This window comes from Cyprinodon tularosa, unplaced genomic scaffold (genome assembly GCF_016077235.1).
Source record: "Cyprinodon tularosa strain WSP-4 unplaced genomic scaffold, ASM1607723v1 ctg85, whole genome shotgun sequence".
Classification (NCBI taxonomy): Eukaryota; Metazoa; Chordata; class Actinopteri; order Cyprinodontiformes; family Cyprinodontidae; genus Cyprinodon; species Cyprinodon tularosa.
The window spans coordinates 886,268-907,066 of record NW_024039618.1 but is presented as its reverse complement, the minus strand read 5'-3'; the positions used below and the strand labels follow the sequence as shown (position 1 = coordinate 907,066).

At 37.6% G+C, this 20,799-nt stretch overlaps 1 protein-coding gene across 2 annotated transcripts; it reads left to right on the top strand.

Moving 5' to 3' along the window:
* Positions 1-6,748: 6,748 nt before the first annotated feature.
* gnb1b (guanine nucleotide binding protein (G protein), beta polypeptide 1b) lies at positions 6,749-19,812 on the top strand. 2 transcript variants are annotated; one of them, XM_038272972.1, is made up of 11 exons: positions 6,749-7,160; positions 13,073-13,181; positions 13,283-13,321; positions 13,412-13,518; positions 13,632-13,695; positions 15,234-15,396; positions 15,515-15,581; positions 15,690-15,891; positions 15,978-16,194; positions 17,157-17,299; positions 18,092-19,812. In XM_038272972.1, exons 2-10 carry the CDS (start codon positions 13,125-13,127, stop codon positions 17,261-17,263), a joined length of 1,023 nt encoding a protein of 340 aa, XP_038128900.1. In that variant the 5' UTR covers positions 6,749-7,160; positions 13,073-13,124; the 3' UTR covers positions 17,264-17,299; positions 18,092-19,812. The 2 variants fall into 2 exon arrangements, with proteins under 2 accessions (XP_038128900.1, XP_038128901.1); XM_038272973.1 differs by lacking the exon at positions 6,749-7,160 and adding an exon at positions 7,422-7,444.
* The last annotated feature ends 987 nt before the right edge of the window (positions 19,813-20,799 follow it).

Below are 20,799 nucleotides of genomic sequence, written 5' to 3'. Positions count from 1 at the left end.
TCTATCTCTATAAAATGCAAAGGTCTACTTCAATAATATATTTGGCTTGCTGTCTATTGTTGTTCTCAGACCTGTGTTGCTGTTTTGTTTTTTTTCTATTTTTATAATACCTATGTTATGAAGCTGAAGTTTTAAGCCGAGAAACACTGCCATCTAGTGAAAATGTGGCATCATAACAGTGATTCTTGAGTAATAAACAGCATCCTGTTGTATGTTTTTCAAATACAAAGTACTTTTAACATAGGCTCCATATCCCTTTAACTTTGAAAAATGTGGGAAAAAATATTTATCTCAAATTTCTATGAGTAAAAAAAAAAAAAAAAAAAATTTTCAGCACAGAATAGACACACTTCCTTGAAGCACTTTTCAGCAAACACCAGCGTAAAATGAAAGTTTAGAAATTTAAGAAAATCCTCACCTCTAGATCCAACAAACAAATATGAAAATGATCTGCCTAATATAAACGTAACATAACAGCTTGATTGGTGTGGAAATCCAATACAAAAACATTGAGCAATATAAGTATGGTCCATATAAACTTAACGATTAGGAATTAATCACTGTCTTTATTTGGCTTCAGCACTTTGGACTGCATTTCATGTGTTCTATTTATACAATCTCAATGACTGCTGCTGTTAATTAATTTGTGTCAAAATTATTCTCCTAAAAAATGCATTTAAAAAGGAGTATGCTTGAATAATGTTCTTTACACCTATGTTTTCCAGGATATATTTTACATCCAGTCCCGTGAAATGGTATGAATACCTTCTGTTTTGGATTTTTGTCACCCCTAAACACTACAGACAATCAAATTTGCTTTTGTTTTATTCAAAGATAACCTGTAAAGACATAATGTGGCATTCAAGGGACTGTTTGAACTATTAAATACCACACTCCTGGGTAAACAGACCGGAGGAAGTTGAAATCAAACCTATATATCTATTTCAACAAAAACCTGTTGGATTGAGGTTAATATTTTGACTAGCCTCTCTAAAACCTACTTTCTTTTTTTTTGCTATCCATGGTTCAGCAAGCTGGAGTGCTTTGGATTGTCTTTCTTGACCTTAATGTTGCCAACTGATAGCAACACATTCGCCTTCAGGATTTTCAATTCAAAAATACTTTATTAATCCCAAAGGGAAATAAATGTTGCAGTAACCCATGTGGTGTTGTTTTATCTGAAATAAAATGGGATGAACTCTTGTGCTTCATCACTTGATATTGAATATTTTCCCAGAATGAGACATGGACCTCTGTGTCTATTTTGGTTTAACACAGGAACTGTCCCAATCTCTTTCATATATTAAGTCCAGGACACAATCTTTATGAAGACAAATGATCTCTGCAGCACTTCAGAGGTTGTTTTAACTTTCATTTGGCTTGATGCCACCTACTTTGTTCATCATTTGTTCTTGAATTTCCTTATATCAGGGCAAAAAATTATGCTTTTTTGCGTTTTCAGTCTGCTTTATATCTTTTCTAATCAAAATGTGTATTGCAGAAAGCAGGCTGGGTTGGGGGCCTTAAACTGAATAAACATGATTTTAATTAGTTATTTATTATCTAACAGGAGGGGTGAGGTTACTTCGGTTACTTGGGTTATCACTGTATGAAATTAAAACTTGGATCTGAAAGATTTATGTGACAAATGTGCTTCCTTACCCGATTTTAAACACAGTGGGGCTTAGACAAAAAACTTCTTCAATTCCTTAATGTGTCCACTTTGAATGACAGAATTGAGAATTTAGTTTACTTTGACTTCATTTTCTTTAAATTAGCTGACTTGCATGTTCGGATTAAATTTTATAACATTAACATGCCTTTGAGACTGAGACTTGGTATCAAACTTTTGACAACAGACTGTGATGGACAATGCAACAGCCATTAATTCGAGGATGTGGGTTAGCAGTGCATGTTGATTGAGCGGTTGCGGTGGAAATGAATGTGCAATTAGTAAGGCTATCTCAAACATTATGTCATCTGCATCCATATTGAGCTCTTGATATCTCAACATCAGAGACAGGAGAGGTCTGATTGAAAGAGGAAGGGTGAAAAGACATATGCGCTAACATTTAAACGGGCGGGGCAAATTATAAGCGATTCAGACTGAGATCAACAAAAGAATAATGGGAAGAATACTGTACCAGAAACACCTAACAGAAATCTTTGAACATTATTCTATCTTTTTTTTTTGCTCAATGCCTTTCCCATACAATGACACACTGTTTTCTTGCTCCCTGTAAACAGCTTCTTGTCCATCTTTGATGCACCCAATGATTGCAGGTTCTTTTTATTTCTGCAAATGACAAGACTCTGTCTTGCACTGGAAGCCAGAGGTGTACAGAGTTAAACAGAATAGGGAGAGTACTGTCCCCTGTAGTGCTCCTTTGCTGCTGACTGCTTGATTAGACAGCTGACCCTGTAGTCTAACCAACTGTGGTCTGTGTGTCAGGTAGTCTTTGATTAATGGAGCACATTAATGGAACAGTCTCCTGGGTCAGGCTAAGGTTGAAGGGGTGCTGCAGAATTCCACAGAGCTGCTCCGCACAGGCCTTTGGGACTCTGAGGCTGACACCATCAGGAGCTGGTGACTTATTTTGATTCAGTCTCTCCAGTTGCATCTTTACTTGACTTCTAGAGACAGACAGACAGACAGACAGACAGACAGACAGACAGACAGACAGACAGACAGACAGACAGACAGACAGACAGACAGACAGACAGACAGACAGACAGACAGACAGACAGACAGACAGACAGGTGAAACCCACAAATGAAAAGATATATGCAAATATCCTTTCAGCTGCACAGCATAGAACACCATAGTTTAAATAAAAATCATCAGATAAAGGAAACTTTGATCCACAAATGGAAAAATTAATGTTATTTTAGAAAATAATATCTCAACATCAGAGACAGGAGAGGTCTGATTGAAAGAGGAAGGGTGAAAAGACATATGCGTTAACATTTAAACGGGCGGGGCAAATTATAAGTGATTCAGACTGAGATCAACAAAAGAATAATGGGAAGAATACTGTACCAGAAACACTTAACAGAAATATTTGAACATTATTCTATCTTCTTTTTTTGTGATGGAAGATAATTTTTGTGACAAATATTTGAATCTAACTTGCAGAGCTACCCCAACATGCAGCCACCTTGAGCAGCTCAGTTACAGGATTGATGAGATACAAATTGGTAGATGGTATAAAAAAAAACAACAACAACAACCGTATTGTATATCTCTTTGTTGTATTAATGTAGTAGTTGTGTCTGTTTTGAATACTTGGATGTTTCGAATATAAAAGTGAGCATAAAAATGTTACGCAGGATGAAAACAATAAATCCGAGTGGAACCAAGAAGACGAGGTAAAACCAACCTGGGGTTTTCTGGGTTCATTTCTGTTCTGTGTGCCTTGGCCTCTATTCTTATTCCGTTGGTCTAATTTAGAATTGATACTTTGACTAAGTGGGCTTCAGGATTTGCTCAATACCCAATTAGACAAGGTTAGGCAAGAAATTTTCATTTATACAGGACCTTTAATACACAAGGAAATCCAGACACAAAAAGAAATAACAAAGCATATGCAAATATGAATTACCTAAAGGACAATATGTTGAAATATAGATATTTGAAAAAAACAATTTAAGAAGAAAAAAATGTAAACAGGTGCTTAGTCAGACTGTTTATAACCTACTGTAAACAGCAGTGTTTTTAGTCTGGATTAAAGGAAAACAAAAACTTTCTACACATTTCAAGTTTCCGGGTATTTGCTCTAGAGATGGAAACTGATTTCTAAGACACCATATTTAGTTTTGGTCCTTGTAGCAGTGACTAAGCAGGTCGGTGATATACTGAGAATCTACATGGTTAATACTTAATCAGCAACAAAGAAATGTAAAAAAGTCCAAAAGTTTTTTCACTTTTTAGACCAATGGCGGAAATGCTAAAATCTATTCTTTGATGAACATGAAGCCAGTGAAGTAATTTAAGCTGAGCTGGCATTATGTGATTCATTTCTTTCTGGTGTTGGTCAGGAGCATTTTGAATATGCAGCATCTTCATTTGTTTAGTAGAGACAAGTTATTATACATTGCAGTAATCTAACCAAATGGAAAGAAAATGCACGAAGTTTCTCTGTGTCCTGTTTTGACATGAAACACTTCAAATTGTCTTTAATTTAATGATATGAGGCTTATTTAGTGGTGTCAAAATTGGGATAATCTGTGACCTTCAGCATCATTGAGTAAATTTGAGTGTTAATCTCTATCCTGGCATTTTTTGGGGCCAAACATTATATAAAGTCCTAACTTTTTTGTCTTATTTCTAAGTTTGTAGTGAGAGAAGTTTTGAAAACAACTGGTAACACTGGTTATACCTGCAGTCTACTCTAGGTCAGGTGAAGGGTATTCTTCTATGAAAACATTCAAACATTCACTGAGTTAAGCCCATAATTTGATTAACAGCAGGACTTCAATAAGTAGTTTTGCTTAAAAATTATGCATTTCAGTTTTCTAGAATAACATCTAGGGGGATTTTTTTTTTCTAGACAAGTTAAATCTATGACAGTTTTCTTCTAAAAAGCCATAGTCAGATTTCTTAGGTTCCAAAACACATAAGTGAGCTGTTACTGAGGCTAAGGGGAGAAAACACTGTAATATTTCTCAATAGACATAATTTGTTTTTTATATTAATCTAAATTTGCTCAGTCTTTAGGAAAAGTAGGTACAAAAATCATAGCAACTTTTGTGCCTTTTGTATCTCTGCTTTTGTCTCCTTGAACCCCGGTCGACTTCGGCTGATGTCCCCTCACACTGAGTCTGGTTCTGCTGGAGGTTTCTTCCTGGTCAAAGGGAGTTTTTCCTCTCCACTGTCACTACAAGAGGGCTTGGTGTGAGGGGTTGCCTTTGAGTTAATGAATCGATGCAATCAACTGGTTATCCTTAGATACAAAACTTTGAATCAATTTGACTGTATGATCTGGTGATCTGTAAAGTGCCTTGAGATGATGTGTGTTGTAAATTGGTGCTATAGAAATAAACTGAATTTAATTGTATTGAAAAAAGCTTCATCAGTCCGACATGGTTTGTGGGACATAGTCAGTGGTTGTTGATCCACTGCAGACCAGGAAACATTAGAGCTCTGCATGCTTCTTACACTGCAAGCTTCATGGAGATGGTTATCAGAACTTGGCAGCTGTCCCACAGTGCCAAAAGAACTGATACCTATTTTAATATCTACCATATCATATGTGTCTGAGCTTTTTTTTTTTTTAATCAGGAATACCAAAATCCCACCGATAATCCAGTGAGTATTGTCCAGACCAACATGAAAGACACAGATGAGCTGAATGCTGTACCTTCCATGCCATACTGCATTAATGCAGCAATTATTGCAAAAAGGAGCCTCAAGTTATATTTTCCAACCCTTTGAATTTAAGATGTTGAAATAAGTAAAAATATTTGATCTAAATTAATTCACTGATATGGTTTCAAAGTGGCGTAGGGGATGCTGTAGCCTAATAATCAAGGGCAATGGCGTATCGACACAACAATAGGCCCTTAGGCAACATTATCATGGTGGGCCCCATATGAAGAACAACTACCCCCCACCTTCTCTTTTGGGAAGTTTTTTCCGTTCTTCCAGCAGCTTTTCTTTGCTTTTTCTTTTCTGGAATCCGCTTAAGTACCTCTTTTTGGTATCTATCATCACTAACACATTGTACGTAACGTTTATGGTATTAATCTACGCTCTGGATTACCAATAATTCCAAGCCATATTATAAAAAATAAAATACTCATATACATTGTTCTTTTAAGATCTTTATTGCGATTTGAAACATATTATATGAGTGTATTTTTTACCAACCGTCTAATGAATTATACACAGTTATTAACATAGTAATTAAAAGTACCACTGTCTGCTTTGCCATTGGTGTCGTGTTTAAACAGCTCACCATCATGTTAAAATCTGCCATGTGCTGGGGTATAAATAAGGTCCGGTAAATTTACTTTATATCAGGCGGATTTAGGAGGAATTTGTCGCACTATTACATCTCCAAAGAGACGCCCTACCAGGTGTCAGTGATGGGGGCCCTAATAAGATGTCGGGGGCCCCTAAAAAACTGCAGTCTCTGCTTACCGATAGTTACGCCATTGATCAAGGGGGAGATAAGAAAAACAAAGGATCCTAACTGAACTTCCTACTGCAAAAGTAGTATAATTGAAGTAAATTCTATTAAGAATACTTAAGTATAAGTGTAGAAAGTATACCAAACAATGTACTTTTAGTGTACTTGAAGTATTACTAAAGTAATACTTCTTTGAACTAAATTGGGACATTTTTAAGTTTACTAAAATATACTTAAAGTATACTTTAGTAAACAATAAAGTAAACAATAGTATAGTCAAGTACACTTGACTATACTATTGTTAAGTATATGAAATATAGTTTAGAATAAGTAACCTCTAAGTGCACTGCCTGATTTTAAGTATGAAAATAGTGCACTTTTAGTATACTTGCATAAACTACTTTTTGCTGAGAGGGAAAAGGTCCAAATGAACACGATGTTCTTTATGCATCTTAGTGAAATACACATTGGGTAAATAAGACAAAAATTGCTGAAAAAAACTTTTTTAGTTTCCTAAAAAAAAAACAAAAAAAAACAAAAAAAGCACTCCCATCAAAGCAAAGTTGTTCTTCCATCGCTGCTGCGGCTGTAACGTGGGGTTTCCCAGCGCGGATCGCAGGGTTACCGCGCCCATCTCGTCGGTCGATGGCTGAATGAGAATCATTCTACGACCAGAGCAGGTGTTCGGGTTCGGTTTCAGGAGACACTCTTGGCTCACTTGCTGTTGAGGAGCAGTGGCTTTTAAATTTATCTGGGTTGACTTGTCAGTGCTTTGTAATCCACTCAAGGCGTGTGGGTGTGATTTTTTTTTCTCCCCCCCCCCCCACCCCTCCCCTCTCCGCCTGGTTGTCAAAGCTCCCCAGCCGTAGCCTGCGTTCTGGAAGGACTGCTCCTCGGAAACCTACGCTAGCTGGCTTAGCTAGTTAGAAAGCTAACGCTGTGCTGTTAGTTGATGCGTGGACCGGAGGGATACACCGTCTTGGTTTCCAGTCAATGCCAAAACGCAAAAACAGGCGCAGATTGAATCAGGTAAGACGGACTTAAACTACACAAATTTGCGTTTATATCATTTTTGTTGCAGAATGTCAATTCCGATAACTGGTATAATCGAACCGCCCGGGGGTGGGGTAGCAGCAGTTAGCCTCTTAGCCAACAGTTAGCATCGGATCGCTAATGTTCATCTTATTTTATTTTGAGCCGATGCAGGAGTAGATGCCATACGGGTGGGGTGGAGGGGGGGATAATCTCGAGGACTTCATGTCAGCAACTAGTGGATAGGGAGTTGAAGCCACCCATGTGCCTGTTACATCTAGGTAATTAGAAACGTTAACTGCTCTTAGTGTCGCCGAAAGGTTCGATAAAGCAGCGTTCATGTTAGCCTTACAAAACTGCCAGTGATGGCCCAGTTAGTAGAGCTGCTCCTCGGCCTTGATTATGACTCTACAGCCTGTTAAGTTGGCCCGGGAAACTAAAATAAGAAAATGATAAATACGAAAAACTATTGCCTTTTTTGTCATATGTTGCATATTTTAAGTTAAATAATGTCAAAATGTTGCTGTGGATTCAGGTGGATCCATTGGGTTGGGCTGAAACAAACGTCCTGTAAACATTTTTTGTGCACTTTTTTGTAAGCGTCAATGTCTTCCTAACCCCGCTTAATTTCGCACATTATCCTCATATTCTTTCCCTGGTTTTCTTGTTATGAACATTTTTTGGGTTGTGGGCGCGTTAACTCCCTGTTTTCAGAAAGCTAGCATACTGCAGCCACACTCAGAGAGAGCTTCACCGCCTTTCCTTGGAAACACAAGCTATTTTACGTTATTTTACATCAACTTGCTAATTTATTTCACACTTGGTGGAAAGAAAGTATCACCCAGAGTTTATTTCATTAATTTCACTGTAGCAATACAGCAGGCCATCGGCGCCCGACCTTGCTCTTTTTTATCTTTTTTTTTAAGTACACTATTAGGTTCTTTTACAAGATTAAACAACTCTGTGAATATTCTAATAGATTGCAATTAAATTAGCCTGAGATAACAGCGTTTAACGAGATTGGCGGTGTCTTGGTAAGTGGATTGCTGTTGGACGGTAAACAAGACACTTAGTGGGTTTATCCGGTGTTAGCTTCAGAGCTAACTGCTTAGCATTCCGTGTAATTGCGGAAGATCACCGGAGTCCTGCCAGAAGCTAATTTTGCTTTAAACTACGCAGTCTTTATATGGTGTTGTTTTTGGTAGATCTACATTCCCTCAATAACCGGCTTTAATGATTTTAAGGGTAAATATAGTAGTATAGGTTATTTATTTATTTCTTCCGAATGCGAGCTTTGCCCTGCCCCCAGGCCTACACCGCAGATCTGTTAGCAAGGCTAACTAGCAGACATCGGTCTGCAAGATGGCGTTTAGCTGCATCTTCTTACATTTTCATCAGTGTAATATCACTAATGCCTACTGCATTAACTAAATGCTGAAAACGGACTTTGATCAGTTCTCTACCTCTTGTTGCAGTTTAGTCTGCTTAAATATGGGGATCATATAAAGAGAGTAAATAACTGGGAACAACAAACTAACTGAAAAGCTGTCTGCCAGGCATTCAAATACAATGCAAAGTGTTTGATTTGTTTGAAACCGTGTTGTAGGCAAATCACGGTGCCTGCATTGAACTTCTCTCTCTTTTAGCTGTTTGCACATGGAGTACAGTATTGGTTCAGCTTGCACTTTGCAAACACACTATTACCTGTTCCATTTGTTAATGCAATTTTATTTATATAACAGCTGGCTGTGAAATCTTGCAGAATTTTTGTTAACTGCAAAGTTCCAAAGTCATTGTTTGAAATTTTAAATTACATATTTTAATGTACATATTTTTGTTTTTACTAAGGCAAAGTTCTCTTTTTGTACAGCAAAACATGCAAAAGTCTTTGTAAACTAAAAGGGAATTTCAGCTTTAACGGCCGCCGTTAATCTAGCCACTTTCTCAAACTGAGTGCCTGGATTTTTTTTTTTTTCATGTCTGTTTATAAAAGAATTAAGATTACACTCATCCTTTTTATGATGCTGAAAACATGTTTCTAATGCCTGGACTAGCTCTGCTACTATTTCTGTGAGTGGACATGGATTGGATTAGAGACTCATTGACTGAGGATTTCAGCTTTTAGGATTATGCAGTTGCTCAGTGATATTGCTGGTTATAGCCTTTTCTATGATCCAGCTTTGGATCTGTAAAAAATTGCATTATCAGATTTTACCCCTACAGATAATTCAGCTGTTCATTTGTGAGCAGATGTTTGTATGTGCCCTGTTTTTTTTTTTTTTTTTTTCCAGTTGGGTAATATTACAGCAACACTTTCAGCAACAGCAGACAAACACGGCTCTTTAAGCCTTACAGTACTTGGAAACCGGTAGTGAGCTGCTACTCCAGGCTGTTTGCTACTGCTCATTGTTTATCATAGTGTCAGCTGACCCTGATCAGGCGCTTGGAAAGGAGAAGTGATGAGAGAGAGGAACTCTATAACCATAGGCATCCTCAGATCTCAATGATAAATGTTTATTTTTCTCAACATGGAATGTAAAAAAGTTGGTCATGCCCAAATATATCGCATTGTGAATAATAAAAAAATATAATTGATCTCTCAATGATTACCGTATTTTCACGACTATAAGGCGCACTTAAACGTCTTTTTTTTTCCTCAAAATGTGCCGTGCGCCCTATGGTGCGGTGCGCCCTATGTGTGTTGTAACTGCGACTTTTGAGACCACCTCATTGAGGAGATGATGAAAGAGTGGCTGAATGTAAGGAGACCAGGTGTTTTTTTTCCACCCCTCACCATCGCTGTTAATATGTAACTCCATGCGTGCCCATCTCACAGCTGATGTGAAAAACATGGGGAAACAAATTAACGCTGCTCGACATCGGTGTGAACCGGACCCAGCAGGTGCAGCAGAAGCAGCGTGTTTACATGCAAAGTCAATGGTTGACGCGCGTATAGGTGCAGCAAAAGGTCCCGCAGCGCATTTTGGTGCAGCACGTCGGGAGCGTTTAAGCATCTGAAGCGCCGCCAACGCGCTTCTGCTGCTCAGATGGAAAAATTTAAGTTTTGCTGCTGGACGCGCCGCATCAACCAATCAGAGAAGCTGATCTGGGAGCTGCCAGCGAGACAGACAGCGCTCTGATGACATATGATATTAACGCAAATGGAAAAGGCTGGATGGATGCGTGGCTGAGGCAGGTGTATGTTAGAAGACTAGGTGGTTTTTTCCACGCATCACCATCGCTGCGTGCCCATCTCACAGCCGATGTGAAAAAAAAGGTGAATCAAATGGACGCTGTGCTCGCCGTTATCCCGGGGGTCTGACAAAGGAGCTTCAACCGCTCGACATCGGTGTGAAGCGGCCGTTCGAAGTAAGGCTGCGAGCGGCGTGGGAGCGATGGATGACAGACGGAGACCACAGTTTCAGGATAAGAAGGCAGCGCCGGGCAGATTACGCCACAGTTTGCGGATGGATTGTAGATGCTTGGACTAAAGTGTCTGCTGGCTCTGTTGTTCAAGCTTTCGCAAAAGCCGGCATTATTTCTGAGGAGCTGCGCTGCACGGAAAGTGACTGACAGCGAAGAAGGGGAAACTGGCATGTCTGATTTAGCGCAGCTGTTTTATTCAGAAACAGAGGATGATGACTTTGATGGGTTTGATTAATACTTTGTAATAAATACATGAATAAAGCACAATCATACTCAGTTTTGCTCCCGCTGTATTTTTCTCCCTGAAAACTTAATTCAACAGCAGCCCCGGCGCGTCTCCTCCTCTTCATCGCGGTGGCTGGCAGGTGTTTTTTCATCTAAATAATCTAAATCTTGCAGCTATATTTGCTGTGATCAGTGGGAATAAAGTAGTTTTAATATGTTTTTAAGTGAGAAAGTCCACCTGAAAACTTAATAATTGCAGTCAGTTCATCCAGATTATCTATTTCTGTCGGAGGCGCTCAGACCCCCACATACCAGCGGTGCGCTGACAGCAGAAATCTCTTCATCAGCAGCCTGTAGGTTGGGCAGCCTGGGGTTCACCGCGGCTGCTGGCAGGTGTTTTTCATCTAAATAATTTTAGCTGCAGGCACCAGGATACCGGCAATAAAAGCGAACATATTACGTCAGCAGGTTTCAGGATTTTAAGTTAATTTAGGAGTGATCACAGCGCTGTGTCATCTGCGATCTGTCTGTCTCACGGCCAGCTGCCAGGTTTGATTAATACTTTGTAATAAATACATGAATAAAGCACAGTCATACTCAGTTTTGCCCCCGCTGTATTTTTAAATACGCAGTAGAGGTATTTAAAGGTAGTAGAGGACTTGTACCTGTATATAAAAAACGCGCCCTAGAGTCCGGTGCGCCTTATGTGTGTGTTAAATACAGAAATGGGACACACAACTGAGAGTGCGCCTTTTAGTCCGGTGCGCCTTATGGTCGTGAAAATACGGTAAGTAGAATCAAAGGCACCAGAGTTTCCAACAACAAGGGGCAGGGAGAGTGATCCAAACTCTTTCCTGGAATAAGAAAAGAGGGATGGAATTGCTTTAGAGAGCAAAGAAATTTATGTAAGATTAATATATTCTAAAGAAAATGTGATTTGCTCATCTGTAACTGAATAAACTCACATTTCAATATATTGTGCAGCTTTAGTAGCAATATTACAGAAATTAGACAAGTGAAACAGAATTATCCAAAAACTGATTAAAATGTATGTTAAAAAAACAAAACATATGATTAAAAGGTAATCTGAGTTCAGATGCTGTTATTTTTAAAAGCTAGATGGCATTTACCGCTCTAAATCTAACTAAATAATAACTACATTCCATGACACCTTTATTATACGATTAATGAACGTAAGAGGATCATCTGTGTTAGAAAGGTCAACCAATCAGCAAATCTGAAAAATGATGCAGACAGGTAGAGAGAAGCTTGTCAGTCTCGTCCTGCAACCAATAGGGACATTAGTTTACTGACTGAAAGCGACCAGGTAAGGTATCTGAGAGACAAACTCTACGATTCATTGCTATTTACAGCTTTGGATGATTATGTATCTAATGCTTTCTTTTGTTATGGATTGTTTAGAGTGCAATTATTAGGGAAGATTTATTTTATTTGTATCAAACTGTTGGGTGCAAAGTAATTTCTTTGTAAAGGTAATTCTTCTCTTTAAGGAAAATTGTAGAAAATTGTTGTACAGCTTTAGAATAACCGTATAGAAGATTTTCATAATCTTCCCAGAAATTTCTTCAACTCCAGAGTGTTTGAGGTGATCAATATGAATATTAATAATTGCAACTGTTCTAAGCGGAAGTCTTTAAGTGGTCTTTGACCTTCTTCTAATAAATACCTGTTTAGTAATTTAAGCTGTTTTTTTTACTTTCACATAGTGTAACTTTTTTTTTTTTTTTTCGTGCGGGAGTCATTGTAATCATTTTTTGTTTGGAAAGCCAATTAATTGCTCCCTGAACTTAACTTATTTTTCTTTTGAATAATGATGGATTAGATTGTTTAATGTAGTATTATTATACTCCTATTACTAAAATTGAAGCTTTATACTTTATTTGATGTGCATTTAGAAGCTCTTTTGGTCCTGTATTAATATAAGTGGCCTATTGATCACTTGGTGAAAATTGTGACTATCCCCAGGGATTGAGGTCAACAGGATAATCACTGCTTTTCGGATCACAGGAAAGTCATGCCTTAACAGGATTTGTATGCCAATCTGAATTGTGTGTCAGGACACATCGACATTGCAGTAGAAATATAAGGGTCAACAAGAAGCAGGTTTTTTTTTTCCTATCTTGGTAACATAATTATTTCCTGGTCTTAGATTAACCTTTACCTTAACGTTTCTGTTAAAGAATCAATTAATATATGCTTATCTTTTCCTCCACTCTTTGTACCTCTTTGTTTTTTAGGTAAACAAGTTCCCCAGTAGTTGGACTAAGGTAATTAAAAAAGCAGGATAAGATGAGTGAACTGGACCAGTTACGCCAAGAGGCAGAACAGCTCAAAAATCAGATAAGAGTAAGTTAAAAATTGCAATTGTCTCAAATGCAACCTAACAGGTTGGTGCAATAATGCTTAAAATCTCAATTCTCTCTCTAATTTATTTTTCTTTCCTCCAGGATGCTAGAAAAGCATGTGCAGATGCCACACTATCGCAGGTATTATGACTTGTCAGAAAGATTAAATTAGAATACATTCAAACCTGTTGAGTAGATCTGAAGCTAACAAACATCTGTAATGGTTTGCAGATCACAGCAAATATTGACCCCGTCGGCCGAATCCAGATGCGTACAAGACGGACGCTGAGGGGTCATTTGGCTAAAATCTATGCCATGCACTGGGGGACAGATTCCAGGTATTTGGGACTTTTTTTTTCTTTTCTTTTTTTTTCCTCCAAATAAATGTTTTTAGCTTAAATGTTTTTTTTTATGTATTAGAGCTGAAGTTTTCTCTCCTTCCTTTTTCAAGGCTTTTGGTCAGTGCCTCCCAAGATGGAAAACTAATTATTTGGGATAGCTATACCACTAACAAGGTGGGTTTTCTTTAATCACTAGGTTAAAAAAAATGCAGCAGTTTTGATTAATAAAGCAGGGATTTTCATTTTGCACCATCTGTTAATAATGTATGTTCCCCTTTCACAAAAAAAACCCGACGTTAATGGTGAATTTTGAACTGAATCAAGCATGAATATGTTGCCGTTTATTTGTGCTAAAGCTGATACTTGAGTTCTTTAAACAGAACTGATGAGTTCACTCTAAAATTTTTTTTTTGTATGTGTTTTTAGCATATTAAAAATGCTTTTTGAGGCAAATGCTTACTAGGTAATACATATTCAAACTGTTCTTTTGGTGTGTATCGTATTGCCTTTTCTCTTAGTGGTGCTCTGATTGATTCCAGTTTTTCTCAAACCTGTGTAAATTGGTTGAGCAGCATTTCAAAAAAGAGAATAAGCTTCTAGTTATAAGCTTTTAGTTATGGTCAATTTGTTTTGTTTTTTTAACTTTTATTAACAACATTACAGCCACATTCAAGCATAGCATGGAAGGAGCTTAGGAGCCTTCTGACTGATAGAAGTAAATTACTTACAATAAGAGAAGCAACGTCATGCAGTTTGTCAAATATGTTGCTATAAAAAATGTCTTATTAATTTACCAAAATCCAAAGAACAGCTGGTTGACAGTTCAGGATATATAAAGCCAGGAATGCACTGTGGGATCTTTTCAATCGTTGCACCCAACTACAGCTCAAACTGTACGACAAAACCACAGGGTTGTGCAGCCCAACACTCTGAGGCGACCTTACGACTAGCGACTGAATTTCAATCATTTTTGATTTTTCCCCAACCTTATGATTCCTGATAGTCGTGACAGGCTGGGTGGCTCTCGTTACCCCCTGCACACTACAAAATGCACCATCGGGCTGAAAGTCAGCCCGATTGGGAAAAACTCTCGCACAACTGGAAAGTCGCTCCGAAAAGGCCAAAAAAAATAGTACAGTGTATGCCCGGCTCAAAGTGGTCACTTTTAAGCCTGTTTTCACTAAAACTGTGTTTATTTCCTGGTGGAAATCTCCTGAAAGGCTTCAGATTATTTCCAGAGAATGTCTTGCATGTCTGACCTCTCTCTCATCTCTCTTAGCCACATTCTGCCTATTGAAAGTGTTATCTAAGTGAGTTGGTAGTTACGATTGGATTTTGAAGTTTCTGATTGGCTGGTCCGCGGTCGGTACCAACCAATCTGAAAATCTTGCTTGATTTGATGCATTTTCAATGCTATGTTTGACTTTAATATCTGCTGTTGGAAAACTTTGCCTCTGAAAGGGCCTGAATCGGTCAGTGAACTGTTTCTTTGTTGCTTATGGTAAGTTATACATGGAGGATTATAGTGCTCCCATCATGCCTTGCTGCAGACATGAAGCTACGCCCAGAAAGTGTTTCTATGGACCAGCTTGACCAACCTAATCTCTGTATAGTTCGAGAAAATCTTTTTATTTTTTTTTCAGAACAGTCTTGCTTCAAACTCATATTTCCACTGAAATAACATTTTTCCATGGGGTTGTTGTGTTTTACAGGTTCATGCCATTCCTCTTCGATCTTCCTGGGTCATGACTTGTGCATATGCACCTTCAGGAAACTATGTTGCCTGTGGTGGCTTAGACAACATCTGCTCCATTTACAACCTGAAAACACGTGAGGGGAATGTACGTGTGAGCCGTGAGCTCGCAGGACATACAGGTATATTTTAAACCCCTTACAAGTGCAATGAATTTATGAACAACTGCAGATTTACATGGAACTGTGTTGTTTGCCTTTTATTGACTGGTAACTTCTCAAACTTCTGTTTGTCTGTTAGGATATCTGTCCTGTTGTCGCTTTATTGATGACAACCAGATTGTTACAAGCTCTGGAGATACCACTTGGTAAGTTGAAGAATTGGCCAGAATCCTTGTACCTGTGTTTTCTTGAAAAGCCCAGAATTGAGGGGAACAAATAAAACACTCCTTTTATTTATTTTTTTTTTTCTGCAGTGCACTTTGGGACATTGAGACAGGCCAGCAGACGACTACATTTGCTGGACACACAGGCGATGTCATGAGCCTGTCTCTGAGCCCTGACCTGCGGTCATTTGTCTCCGGTGCTTGCGATGCCTCTGCTAAACTCTGGGATGTTCGAGAGGGCATGTGCAAGCAGACTTTTACTGGCCACGAGTCTGACATTAATGCTATCTGTGTACGTTTATCTCCAACATGTACTCAAGTTTTAAACGCACACTCCTAAAGCGGCCTATGATAATATTTTTCCTATTAACCTTTCAGTTCTTCCCTAATGGCAATGCCTTTGCCACGGGCTCTGATGATGCCACCTGCAGGCTGTTTGATCTGCGAGCTGATCAAGAACTGATGATCTACTCTCATGACAACATCATATGTGGCATTACCTCTGTTGCATTCTCAAAGAGCGGCCGCCTTCTGCTGGCAGGATACGATGACTTTAACTGTAATGTGTGGGACACACTAAAAGCCGACCGTGCTGGTAAGTATCTGTGAATGGACTCAAACATTAGGGTGTCTGGTGCTGCATATGGATCTCATAAGTGACTGGGAGGATTATGAAAAAAGAATAATGTGTAACTTTGCTGTGTCTTCACATGTAGTTGACATGAGAATGGGGAAAATACTAAAGAGAGTCTTGTTAGCAACCACAGTGGTGGAGCTCCAAATCTAAAGATAAATGCTAAATTTCAAAGCTTATTTGTAACAGGGACACAGGTGCACAAAATTCAAAAAACAACATGTTGCTCTTTGATGTCGATTAAAAATCTGGAAGAAGTGATTTTACATATAAAGAATAGTGACATAAAGCAATATTGTGCCTCAGGCTGCAGCCGCCTTAACAGTAGCATGATAAAATGCTCCTGGTGTGAGCAGGGGAGCAAAAGACATATATATAAACAACAATGTGTAAACTGGGTAATGTCTGCTCAAACAGACCTTAAATGAATCCAATACCTCTTCAGCATGCCACCAGATGCTGCGGTTCTATTAAACATCCATTCATTTGAGTCAGCTGTGTGAGCGTTACTAAGAAGCACTGCTCTAAAATAAAAAAAAGAAATAATGCAGTGCACCTTCACTCATAGGGAATTTCTATAAAAGTGAAGTAGATTCTGAAGGCTGTTAAAGTCCTAAATTTTATAATAAAAATGTTGGCCTTTAAAAAGTCAGAAACACATCCAGATTTATTAAACTATGGATTAAATTACTTTATAGTTTAAGATCCTGGCTTACTGTTTTAATTTGGACTCTTAAGTCAAAACTATATTTGACTCGAAGCCTCAAAGATCTTTAACAGGCTCAACCTATATGTAGAAATACTGAGGACTACTGATACTTTAAAGCTTAATAAATGCACAAAGTGAATATGGTTTAAGTGTAATGTTTGTACCCTACTGTTCCATCAAACACTATAGTAACTGATTATTTTTTTTCTTGTAGGTGTGTTGGCTGGACATGACAACCGCGTTAGCTGCCTGGGAGTTACTGATGACGGCATGGCAGTTGCAACGGGATCCTGGGACAGTTTTCTGAAGATCTGGAATTGAAGCCTGAAGGTTCTTTTTGTCGTATTTGCATTAAAGGTAGGGAAGCACTAATCCATTTGATTTCAATTTCTCTTTAGGAGCCGCAACTCAAATGGTGTTATAGCCTTCCCTTCATAAGCATTTATTAATCGAGATAGAAGCAGATGTGATGTTGGGCTTTTCTAGGGGAACAGTTTATGTAAAGCTAGATTTGATGTCCTTTTTTTAAACTAGGAAAAAATTAAAAATGTGATCTGTTTTTATCATCTCTGTTTGCAGTTAGCAGGCTGCTAGCATTATTAAGACAGCAAACACTCTGTATTTTCTTAGTGATGGAAAAACCTTTCACTGACACTGAAATTTCCGCAGGTTTGCTCTCATATTCAAATCTAGCATGTTTCCCGATGGGCAGAAGTAAAAGCTCAAGAGAATAAAGCAGAGCAACTTTTCTGTTCATTATTCTTACCTTTATCTGCTGAAAGTCTTGCTCTATCTCCCAACCTGAATGAAATGCCTCTATATCTTCCATGTCATAGAAAAGGTTCATTGTTTAACCTTCTTGCATTTAATTTGTCCTGACTTCACCTAAATGCCTCATTGGTACTATGAAAATAACATGCTGTAGTAGCACGATCCATATCAAAGAGTGCTGTCATTGCCCTTCTGTTGTTGAATTTCCGATTCCCCCTAACGGGTTATTTATTTCTCTATCCATCTCTTGTTTCTCTTAAAATCTATAATTCATTCAACTTGGGCGTTTACCCAGCTGCTGAGTGTAAACATTGGTCTATCTGCTTCCGAATAGATCTCAGCTGTCTTTCTCAGTGTTCTGTTGTTTTTCTTCTCCAGATGTTCTTTTAACTCCAAAGTTGACTGGAAGACCATTACAACTTGAGAATGTTCACAGCATCATCTTCAACACTGTTTAAACTGACTTGGACACCACAAAAACGAAGGGAAACAAATGCCTTTCCTACACAAAGAAGAGCACAATTGTTTATCACCTAGTTAAGAAAGGATCTCCTGTGGTATCGAATCAGAAACTTGTGCATTCCTTCTTGGACCATTTTATGTTACCTTGAACGAGAAAACAACACTATCATCCCATGCAAATGTGTGCGTCTTGAAAGCAAATGTTGGAGTGTAATTGTACAAATTATTTAACTTTTTTTTTTCTTTTTTCTTTTTTTTTTTTTTTTTTTTAAAGATTTCTATTCTGATGGTTTATTATTCTTGATGGCTTTTTCTCTTTGACATATTTCTTTAGTGGTTTTAGATATATTTGAATTACAGCTTGTCTTTGTAATCCAGGTAAATCATATGAGAAAAACATGCAGAAGTAAAAGCTTGGATCATATTACACGAGCAGCTTTCGAATTGTCCATGATGTATTTATATTCTAGCTGTTTTTGTTCCACCACGGCTCTTTGCACATGAAGCTTCGCCTCTAAACTAATAACATTGTTAATTAACCAGGCACATGCTATAAGTTATGAATGCTCATTCCAGTACAAACGGAGTTATGAGGAAAATTATCCAATTAGACCCCTGGATTCTTGTACATGCCTTTTTGACTTTTGGTTGGAAAGGGCAGGGTAAGGACTTAGGTTTTGAGTTAAATAAGGCATGGCTTGAATTGACTATATAGAGGGGGCTTTGTGTTCTGTATCCACTTTGAGTGAAACACCTCACCTGACTTAAATACACACTTCCTTTGCTTGGGACTGCAGTTACAACTCTGTGAATGAAATGTACAAATCAATGTCTGAAAATAATGGTCTGATGTTTTAAGTTAAGACATGAAATTTTGTCTGCCATGAGTTAATTTAGATGTGCATGCTGTAGACTTGCTTTCAATGGTGCAAAAACCCTAGATTTTCTTTTACCAAAAAGGAGAGTTGACCTATTGATTGAATTTAATAGAAGCCATTTTTTTTGGCTCCAACTCTGCATACATCATGTACTAATACTGGTAATGCTATGCACCAGAGTGGTCAAGAATGATGAAAGGCTTGATATTAACTTCATACTTCGTGTAAATTATGCTTACCAGTTCTATCAATGCCAATTTGCTTTTTAATATAACAATCATTGTGAGAAATCTATCCTCTCTCCTTCCAATCTTCACATTCAATGGAACAAAAATGTCCTTGCATACTGTCCATACTAAAACTTTTGTACATTTTTAATTTTTTCTTTTTTTTTTTTTTTTGGTCTTAAACTGAAAATCAGAGCATCTGAATGCCATTTCACTGTATACAGAAGCACTTTTGTTAAGGTTGTGAGATTGGTTCACCTTTTCTTTTTTTTCTTTTCTTTTCTGCAATGATGTACAATAAATGTGATGTATTCGTGTGTGGCCACAAGTGAAAATGCGATTCAACTGAGATTGATTCTCCTTTTCTCTTTCCATTGATAATATAGAGCTCTGCACTCTTATGTACCTTTCCACTTTTTGTATTTCATTTCAGTCTGTTGGTGTTCCACGGTGAGCTGGATGCAAGATAGATACTGTACTAAACTGTACTGTTATTGATTGAAAAATGTAATAAAAAGCTGTTTGAGATCTCTTTGGTGCATTGAATTAAACCGCTCTAAATTAGGTGAAATGTTTTACATTAGTTTAGAGATTTACAAAAACAGACACGATTATTTTGACTTTTTCCTTCCATGTACATGATAAAAAGGAATTAAAGTAATATTAATAAATCAAACCAAACATTAACAATGAGTAGAATGAGCAGCTATGCATGAATTTGAACTCAATGCATGGCTGCTGAATGCCGAAACCAATACAAGACAATAAAAAAAGCTATTATCAGTGTCTATCTCTTTGCTAGATTTACCCAACTTGTATCCTTTGTTACTAGGTAATTCTGAGCCACTTCAATAAAACCTTGATATGATCTTAAATATTTGAATTTACCTCTTATATGAGGATAATCATACAATAAAGCTTGCATAACCTGTTGTAGTGACATAAGTTGAACAGACTTGTTTTATGGTCTTGTATGTTTCTGTTGGGCCTGATTATGATTAGGCCGGTATGAGATTCCCAAGCTAACCTAGATCAAAAAGAGCACACAAGTTTAACATCTTATTTTAAAATAACTTGATCTACTCTACTTTAATGGAAAAAGACACAAAAATATAATGCAACTTTTTTTATATACAACTAAAAATCTCAAGGTTTCTACGTGAAACTATAAAAATGTGTAACGGTACCTTTTTCGGTAAAAAAAAGCTTTTAATGGTTGGCTATTTAACATCATTCAATTACAGTTTTAGTTAAATCCAAACTATTTGAAACAAAAGCAGCTGTCCTGCATGTTTTCATTAGAATGGTAGCCAATAAAAAACATTACAGTTAAAGGTCCTGCAAAGACCAACATGTTTTCCATTGAATTTGCTAATCAACTGGCGTACAAAACATACACTGGGTACGCTTAATATTCAGTCGTTTTATTCTATGATCTCTTTTCCTTGAACATGTTTTCATAAAGCATGTTTGTAAAAAGTAATAATTGTACCTAACAATAGCCACATATGTTTATAGG